The sequence below is a fragment of the Bison bison genome, unplaced genomic scaffold, assembly GCF_000754665.1.
Source record: "Bison bison bison isolate TAMUID 2011002044 unplaced genomic scaffold, Bison_UMD1.0 scf7180017864297, whole genome shotgun sequence".
NCBI lineage: Eukaryota > Metazoa > Chordata > Mammalia > Artiodactyla > Bovidae > Bison > Bison bison.
In genome coordinates this window covers 2983105-2992100 of record NW_011494869.1, presented here as the reverse complement: position 1 = coordinate 2992100, position 8996 = coordinate 2983105, and the positions used below count along the sequence as shown (strand labels likewise).

Sequence of the window (8996 nt, the reverse complement as noted above, 5' to 3'; positions counted from 1 at the left end):
ATCGACTTCTTCTTGGCAAACTCGCTGCTGGCCTCGCTCTTCTTCTTCATGTGGTCGGCAAACTTCTGCTCTGTCCTGAGAACACACCGCACGTGGCCTAAGTGCCCTGCATGGTCTCCCGCATCTTCCCTGCTGACTGGGCTACTGCTCTGCTTCCTATGCCCCAAAGTGAGAACTGCTCCTAACACGCAGCAAATCTTTGAGATGCGAGGGCTGCCAGCTGCTGCTCATCTCCTCCGGCCTAAGGGACCACACTGCTGTCTAAGCATCCATCATCCAAAACCTGCTCAACACCCTTGGGACGGAAACCCACGGAGGGCTCAGAAGAGCTGCAGATCAGCAAGCATGCATATCCTCTGCCCTGGAACAGTCCACCCAGACGAGGAGCTGAGATGCACAGGCCATACCTCATACAGAACAACCCTGGGCAATCTCAGCACCACACTTACAGGGCTAGAAGGAGGAGCCATGGGAACAGTCATGACCAAGGTCAGACTCCCTCCCACCTCTCAGCAGGACAGCAGTCTGTAAGGCTTTAGCTTCAGAGAACTGTGGGAACAGCCCTACTTGATGTTTACAGACATCTTCCACTAAAGCACTGAAGTGTCCTACATGTGTACACCCCCAGGCCGCACAGCAAAGACGTCCCAGTCCCACCTTACCTATGTAAATCTACAGTCTCCACCCGCCCCTTCCCCAGGAGACTTTTCCTCCATCAGATCAAGCCTGTGCCCTGTCAGCTTCCTGTTTCTAATGCCCCAGTCACTCCTGGTCAGCTAAAACTCAATACCAGCAGGATTAAAGTAACTAGAGACTAACAAAGCTGATCAACAGCACCAGCTTCTCATTTTCCACAGAGGTACAGAGAATTATTAACTGAGACAACAGTTTGGAAGGACTTTAGCGTGTTCAAAGGATGAGTTTCAGAAGGGACATCTGAGTTCAACCACCTACATGATGAGGGAAGCGCAACAAGTGGTCATCCAACATTGGCTTAAACCCTCTATGAATGGGGAAGCTCTAGCTGAGAAGACAGCCCTTTCTATTTTCAAACCTCTGTTAAAAAGTTTCTTCCTTCAGTTCAGTTCAGTTCAGTCGCTCAGTCACGTCCAACTCTTTGCATCCCCATGAACCGCAGCACACAGGCCTCCCTGTCCATCACCAACTCGCGGAGTCCACCCAAACCCATGTCCATTGTGTCGGTGATGCCATCCAACCATCTCATCCTCTGTTGTCCCCCTCTCCTCCTGCCCTCAATCCTTCCCAGCATCAGGGTCTTTTCAAACTCAATACCTGAACTAAAATCTAAGAGGGCAAAGCACATGTTCCCACACCAAACATCTAAAAGGCTCTCTAGCAGAGCGGCTAAGAGCACAGGCTCCTAAGCTAGACTGGGTGGGATCCTCACTCCACCACTTATCAGCTGGGTAACCTCAAACAAGTTACTTAACCTCCCTGGGCTGCATCGTCCTCACATGAAAAATGGGAAAGATTACACCTGTCCCACGGGACTGCCATGAGAATCCAACGACCAAGTATCCGTGAGGCGTGTGGTGCTGCTCAGCACAGAGGAAGCGCCTACGGTGGCAGCAGAGGCAGTTGGGGTATTATCTGGAGAAAGGTGAAGACAGACCAGGAGGAAGGAACCAGACTCTCAAGTGACGTCATACTCGTATTAGTGAGTGACAAGTCATGTCGGTCCCCTTAAAGCCTGTCTTCAGGGGTGCCGGCTGCCGCGAGACTCCTACCTGTAGTCCACTTTCCCATCCTCGGTCAGAGATTTATCCGGCTCTTCTTCTTTTTTGACGCCCATTATATCTCCCAGTTTGGTTCCAGCCAATTCCCAATGTTTGTGTTGAGCCTGAAAAAGACATGGAAAGTCAGTCTGCTCCATCCCGTGATGGAAAATCAATCCCGTCTGACAACAGGCTTCCTCCAGCAGCAGTAAGTTCCCACGGCCAGCGGCGGCACCAAGCCAGGCCCGCCTCCCACCTTCCCTCCTAAGTTCCTGAGCCCGCGGCCCCACACTGTCCTAACTGAGCCCTGCAGGAGGAACACAGTACCCTCCCCCAGGGGCTGACGCTCGCCCTGTGAGTTTCCTCTAACTGCTGAAGGAGCCCTACCTGCAAGATACAACATGATCCTTAAAAAGAAGACCAACAAAAGAAAACAGAGACCCTCGGGCCCCAGATGACCAGAAACCAACCTTCTTGCGCTCCTTTTGCTCCCTGTGTTTCCGCACTGTTTGACTGCCTTTCCGAGCAATGATGGCTAAGTCTGAAGTGGCGTCCTTGACTGGAATCACAGGCTCCGGCTGCAGGAGGTTGAGGATAAAGCAGAAATTCCACACTGATCGTTCAAACTCCACACAAAGATCCGCTTCGTGATGGCACTGGTAAACGAAGGGCTGCTCCCCCCCGCCTCTCCCTCTCCCTCTCTGTCTTCTCCCACTTTGGGGCCCTCCCCTCCGACTGCAGAGGACCCCACCTGCTTGGTGAAGACGATGCGCCCGTCCAGAAAGGGCGGCACCAGGTTGTGCACCATGAGGTGCACCTTGGCCGCGCTGTCCTCCTCGAAGTCCTCGTCCACCTCCAGCCGGTGCACCACCCCGCTGGTGAGCATGCGGTTAGTCTCCCAGCGCTCGTTGTCCTGTGAGGACACAACGGGAGGAGGCCACGTTCAGACTGCAGCCATGCAAGGTCGTCCTGAAAGGGCCCAGGCGAGGCCACGCAGCAGATCCCGAGAGAAGGGCGGTGGGGATGTCATCAGTCTCTGGACCCTGCAGCTCCTTAAGACGGCAGAGGCCCTGATCCCAAATCACTTGCAGCGCATTTTCCCAGAAGCCACCTTTTATGTCTAAACCAGAACCTCCATGGACGCACAGAGTGGCCGTCCCCCAGTCCCACTCAGAGACACAGAGGACACAGAGCCAAGCCCACCTCTCAGCTCCCATCAACAGCTCCCTCCAGGAAGCACTGCCAAAGAGCTAAGCTGGGATTTGGGTTTTTTTTCTTTTTTTCCAACCTACTGAAAAGTTCCCCACCCACCCCTCCGCTTCCAGGGGTATCGATCCTTCTGGGACTTCAGCCATGGGGAAAAGAGCCGTGCTGTCGGCTGGGCTGCGACCTGCCGCTACTCCAGCGGAGTCCGCTCTGCCTCCCGCGGGCAGCCTCACCTCATTGATCTGTCTCCGCTGAGCCGAAATGCGCTTCTGCTTCTGTTTGTGTAGGTGCTGCTCCCGCCTCCTCACGTAGTCGTCGGAGGAGTAGGCCAGGGGGTTGTGGAACTCATCATACCCCTCGTCCATCATGTACCAATCCCGGTCGGCTTGCTGTAGTGCAAGAGACAGAGCCGTGAGAACAGGGAATACAGTGAGTGTGTGTGTGCAAGACAGGGACAGAACGGGAGGAGATGCTTGGCAAGAAGTCACTGGTGCAGTGAACAACTCAGGAGAGGCCACCCTGCTGGAGGGCCAGCTGCCTACAGAAGCACGGTTTGCAGCCCAGGCCACCATGATGGCACTTCTTAGGTTTACCACACAGTGGCGCCAGCACGCAGAAGTCAAGTCTGACCTGCACTTGGTGAGAAGTTTCACCAGGGAGCCTGTGCCTGGAAAAGGACTCCAGGGCTTCGGGACTGAACGCAGCTCAGCCTTCCCGAGACTGTCCGGATTCACCAGAGTGTCACCCATGGCCCCTGTGCTCTGACACACCTGTCACTGGCTTACTGAAAGACGGCCACCACCCCTCATTCAGTCGCTCGGAGATGTATTTCTTACCCTCTGGTCATCCTCCCACTGCTGCCGTTCCTCTTCTGTGTCAAATGAAATTCCTTCTTCGCCATCCTCACGTCTCCCTGCGGGAGAACACGTGGCGGGTCGGTGTGCAAGGCCCCAGCTTGTCCCCAGTGGCCTCACACAGACCAGCCACACCAGGAGTGTCCCACCCTCCCACTTTCACCCTGTCTTACCTCGGCCCCTGGACAGACGTGGGGTGGACCCCAGGTGTCTTCTGTCATCGGCCCACTCGTTGTATTTGTAGGATGGGGTTGGCAGAGGGGTGTCATCTGAGTACCTGCTCCTCACAGACCTGGGAAACAGTAAAACCAGCTTCACTAAACAGTCACTAAGCTGAGACATGTTCCCAGCCACCATCCGCCCGCCCAGCCCCAGTCACGCGCACAGAACATCACCTGTCCCTGTCTCGACCAGACGGCCGATGACTCCGCTCGGAATCCCGATAGGAAGGCGTGGGGGAGGGCGATTCCCACTGTGAGCGCCTCGAGGAGCCATAGCCACTGTCCTCTTCCTCCCAGGTAGACCGTGAAGGGGTGGCAGCATCTGGGCCACAAAAGACATGAAGCTCAGCATTTACTTTAACTCAGACATGGTGCTAGAGCCATTAGGGGAAAATCAGTTTGCCAAATTTCTTTCTTCTACTCATAAACTTTACACCTGTTTGCAATGGATATGATGGGTTTGACAGCTTTTAAAGATATCTGAATTTGAAGAGTTCCATTTTTCATCTGTGTTTATAAGAACATTTTAAGGAATATCCAATTTGTCTCTGCAAACATATCTCTATTGAATATACGTATTTTTTTTTTTTGAATATACGTATTTCTTTATAATCAACCCTTCTTCTGCCCCTACCCCACTCTTACTCCCCCTACTCCCCACCCCCAGCTCCCTATTCTTTCCTACCATTTGGAAAACTGGCCACTCAGCAAACGGGCAAGTCGCATTAAGGAAGCATATCAGTTTCCAAAGAAGTCCATGGCCTTCCCAACTGAATCAACCAAGTATTCCAAGTCATTCACGGTGGAATCAGGAATTCCGACCCAGTTCCACTGAGGATGGGAGTCACTCACCCTGCCCCTCATATACGTGGCTCTCAGAAACCACCATAAGCAAGCTCGGACTACCTTTAGGCCGGTGTCGGGGGCTCTCGGGTTCGTTTCTTCTGCTGCTGCGATCTGACCCTCCATCTCGCTCCGATCTGCCACTGTGCCTGCTTCTGTCCCGCTCATCTGTCGGGAGTCACCAGCAGAGCTTAGAAAACAAGTGCCTGTCCTAATTTCCACCCATCTTCACCCAAGAGAAAGGACAGGCCTCCCCACTCACTCACAGGAGCAACCTCACTGCTCTAATGCGATCCAGGGGCTCCTGAATCTCACATATCCCCATTCTTTCAAAGGGCAAAGATTAGTTACTGGCTACAAAGTTTCAAACTCACAGTAACAGTTATTTTCCTGCAAGAATTCAAAAAAGAATAGTTACAAGTCTATCCTGAATAACTATTTAGTAGTTACAAGTTTACAAGCTACAGACCTTGAATATTACCAAGGAAAGCCAGCGATGGACCTTACGCCCAGCTGCCCCACAGCACTGTCCTTTCCCTCTCACCGACACTACTGTCAACTGGTTTCTCAAACACATTTCCCACTATCACCTTTAGCGCCAGTTTTCAAGATAAAGTGCAAAGAACCACACACTCAAGCAAAGCAGCTATGTTGCAAGTAACAGTTCTTTTCTTAGACTGCCTGCTCGTGCCCGCTTGTCCCAATACCAACAGGGTCAAATACCCAATACCACCAGGCTGACATGAAAATGGATCTCCCTAATTAACAGGCATTATAAAAACTCCCACGACAGCAAAAAGGCCAATGTGTTACTTTGGGTGCCTAGCAGGCCCTACGAAGTCTGCTGGGCAGTTTACCTCTGTCTCTCTTGCGGTCACAGTCTCGATCCCGCGACCTCTCCTTCTTCCGATCCTTTTCGTCTTTGGATGAGGCATAGACGCCATGCTCCCGCCGCTCCCGCTCTCTCTGCCGACTGCGTTCCCAAAACTCTTCGCTTACACCACCAGGATGGGATGGAGTCTCCACCCGGGCTGATCGGTAATGCCTAAAACACAGAGGGCAGCTGGTGAAGGGCTCAGCCAGAGAAGAAAAACCTGCCCCAAACCTGTGGCCATGCCAAACAAGCAACCTGGCCTCTTCCACTTTATCTCCCTCGTACGGCAGGCTTGCATATGGCGATAGCCATAAGCACTTCTAACCCCCCATCACCTACTCTTCAGTTGCTTTTGACAGTTTCCCCAAATCTGAAAAAAAATACCAATTCCTACCTAGCCTCAATGTTATAGAATCCTAGTAAAAATTAAGCCCTAAATATCCAATAAGAAAACTGAGAGATAAACATGAGACATTATTTTCTGGCCTCTATTTTTATTCCCTCTCGGGCAATCCGCCCAAAGGCTTTTACCTGTCTTTTCGGCCACTTCGGCCAGCCTGGTCACTGTCTTCTGCCTCAGCGTCCTTCTGGTCATCCTTGCTCTCTTCCCAGTCCTTGTACGAAGAGATTCTGGACTTCTTCTTGTCCTCGCCATCATCCTTCTCCTCTCTCTCCTTCCTCTTCAGAGAAGCCAACAAGTCCAGTCCCAGCAATGAAGGCCGGGGTGCAGGGGCCTTGAAGACATGCTGCTCACTAGCCGCACTTTTGGTCTTAAAAATAAGGCCGCCAACCTGAGAGTCCACGTCAGTGCCTTCCAACCGATGGAGCGAGGCATCCTCACCACTGTCCTCCATGACAGGCTCTAGGATCTCCTGCGAGGAAAACAAACCACTTGCTATCAGACGTAAGAAGGAAAAGACTTGGCTCCACTACATCCCAAAATAACTGTGAATATATGTATACCGGGGTGGGGCTGACCTGCCCCTCAAGACCTGAATTCCTTTAGTTACCTCTTCGCAAGACTCTTCCATCAACTCATTGACAATCTTAATCTTAAAAGATCTATTTCCACCCAACACACGTCAGAAATAGATAAACACATACACACACACCCCCCCAAGATCCAAGAGGGTATCATTCAGATAAGAACAGACCTCACTAAGGAGCACTTACTAGAGCAGGACAGCATCTATAAAAGAAGTGTAGGGAAAACACTAGATCTGAAGTCAGAAATCTCAGTTAGAACCCTCTCAACATTTTCTACCTGTATGATCATAAGCAAATAGATATTAATCTTAATCTTTGGTTAGGCATAACTTCTATACCTGAAAAATGGAAGTACTTTTTGCTCTCTTAAATCCATGAAGTTACTGTATCAAACAAGAAAGTTTATATGAAAGCACTCGCTCTGTAACCACAAACAGTTACATAAACGTCATTGTTACATTATTTCATTGACTGTGCTCTTGGGTACTGATTGGGTTCCTCACCATTTTTTACACAAGTTCTTCCTACTCTCTACTCCTTTAAACTACAGATACAGTAGAGTAGAGTTGTTGAGATATAAGGCTACCATCCATGTGATCCATTCTTAAATGAGTTTTCTGGGCCAGTTTTGTTTTGTAGAGAAGAATTACCTCACAGCAGTCAAAATCTGTTTAACAACAATTCAAGTTCACCAAAAAAAAATTGGATGAGAATCACCAGGCTAGGAAATGGTGTTTCTGAAAAGTATTTAGGTGACTGTAAGATTTCCTGGCACTCAACTCATAACAAATTCCTCTTTACCTCCCACTACACACCATCTGCTTATAAACATATCCCATTTTGTGCTTGAATAATTTCCCTCATTCCAACAAGTCAGTGAAGCAAAGAACTATCAAGAGAACCACCAGAACCCAGAATGTTTCACGCAGCTCTAATTAACTATAGAAAAATACAGCCAAACAGACTGGACACACAATATGGACACAGAAACAAGAGCTGCATTTTGGAAAATGCCATCACACAGAAGAGAAATGGGAAAGCTAACTTTTAGTGACATCTGTACTCATGGGAGGAAATCTACATGGGAAGGTAAGATACACATGCTCTGCTCAGTAGTCTGAACTAGAAAATATACCCCTAGAACGTCCTTTTATGCAGGAGAACTTTGTCTGTCTTGTTGACTGCATTGCCCAGTGCCTAGCAAAATAAACATTTGAGGAATAAATAATTTTAAACTGATTAAAGGAAACAGGGAGACAGAAATCTCTAGAGACAGTAAAGAAAGGTGCCAAGCAGCACAGGAAAAAAAAATCTGACAAACAGGACAACTAGCGGCTGAGAAAAACAAGAAGTTTAAGTGTTGTCTTCTGAAAAAGGATTAGTGGCAAAGAAGTCACAAGAGGTACAAGAAAAATAATGAAGAAAGAAACTGCATACATTCATCCAATAATTACCGAGTGCCTTCAGTGAGCCAATCGCTTGTTCTGGGCATTAGAGATAAGAGACCAAAACAAAAATCCCCATCTTTTTGGAGTTGACATTTTATTAAAAGATATCGCCTGGAAGAGATACCACTATGACAGAGAAAAAGAAAACGAAAAGAGCCCTTCTGGGCTCGGTGTCTGTCTGGGAGTGGGCTAATGAGAAGGTCTAAGGACGTGGGCGGGGTGACTCCCGGCCAGCATCCCTGGACCTCTGGGAGGCCGCGTCAGTGTGCACGATCTGACCTGATCAAGGAGAAAGGCCGGGGTCGGCAGAACCTGCGCAGCATTCCTACAGTGAGTAAAGCAAGTTGGATGACAGGGACACGACTTTACAAGCCCGGGCCCGAACTTGAGCGAGAGGCCGAGATTCGCCTCTTGGAGCTGCCACGATTGGCGAATAAAAGGTCGGAAAGGAAAAAGGGACACTCACCTCACCAAGCCTGACTCTCAGGACCTGCTGTCCGGGATTCTGGGGCGCTGGCGCCGTCAACCCCTCGCTCAGACCGCTTTGAGAGCCAAAATCAACTACATGAGAGCGGCCATTATTGTCCCATAATACTTTACGCGGCTCCTTCTATCCATCCAAATATACCATCGAGAGCAGCCCGGAAAACGCCCGTTCCCGGTGCGACACAGAACGCGACCACGCATGCGAGACTAGACTGTCTTTCTCTGGGCCTCTGATCAGAGACACTTCCGAGTCCCCTGGCGACCAATCATGCTTAGTGTAAGAGACGAGGCCCCGCCTCTAGGTGGGGCGTGGGAGGGAGAAGAGACCGGTCAGGTTTAAT

The 8996-nt window shown here is 50.2% G+C and overlaps 1 protein-coding gene across 1 annotated transcript in view; it reads right to left on the bottom strand.

Annotated features, from left to right (window-relative positions):
• DHX38 (DEAH (Asp-Glu-Ala-His) box polypeptide 38) overlaps positions 1-8872 on the bottom strand; it is a 17861-nt gene extending 8989 nt beyond the window's left edge. Inside the window, exons 1-12 of the mRNA XM_010850940.1 lie at positions 8636-8872; positions 6266-6606; positions 5718-5905; positions 4924-5028; positions 4192-4339; positions 3970-4088; positions 3779-3855; positions 3176-3331; positions 2488-2649; positions 2207-2314; positions 1749-1861; positions 4-75 (exon numbers count right to left, since the gene is read on the bottom strand). Coding sequence (XP_010849242.1) covers positions 4-75; positions 1749-1861; positions 2207-2314; positions 2488-2649; positions 3176-3331; positions 3779-3855; positions 3970-4088; positions 4192-4339; positions 4924-5028; positions 5718-5905; positions 6266-6588 — 1571 coding nt within the window. The 5' untranslated portion in view covers positions 6589-6606; positions 8636-8872. The remainder of the gene's footprint in view (positions 1-3; positions 76-1748; positions 1862-2206; positions 2315-2487; positions 2650-3175; positions 3332-3778; positions 3856-3969; positions 4089-4191; positions 4340-4923; positions 5029-5717; positions 5906-6265; positions 6607-8635) is intronic.
• Between the last annotated feature and the right edge of the window lie 124 nt (positions 8873-8996).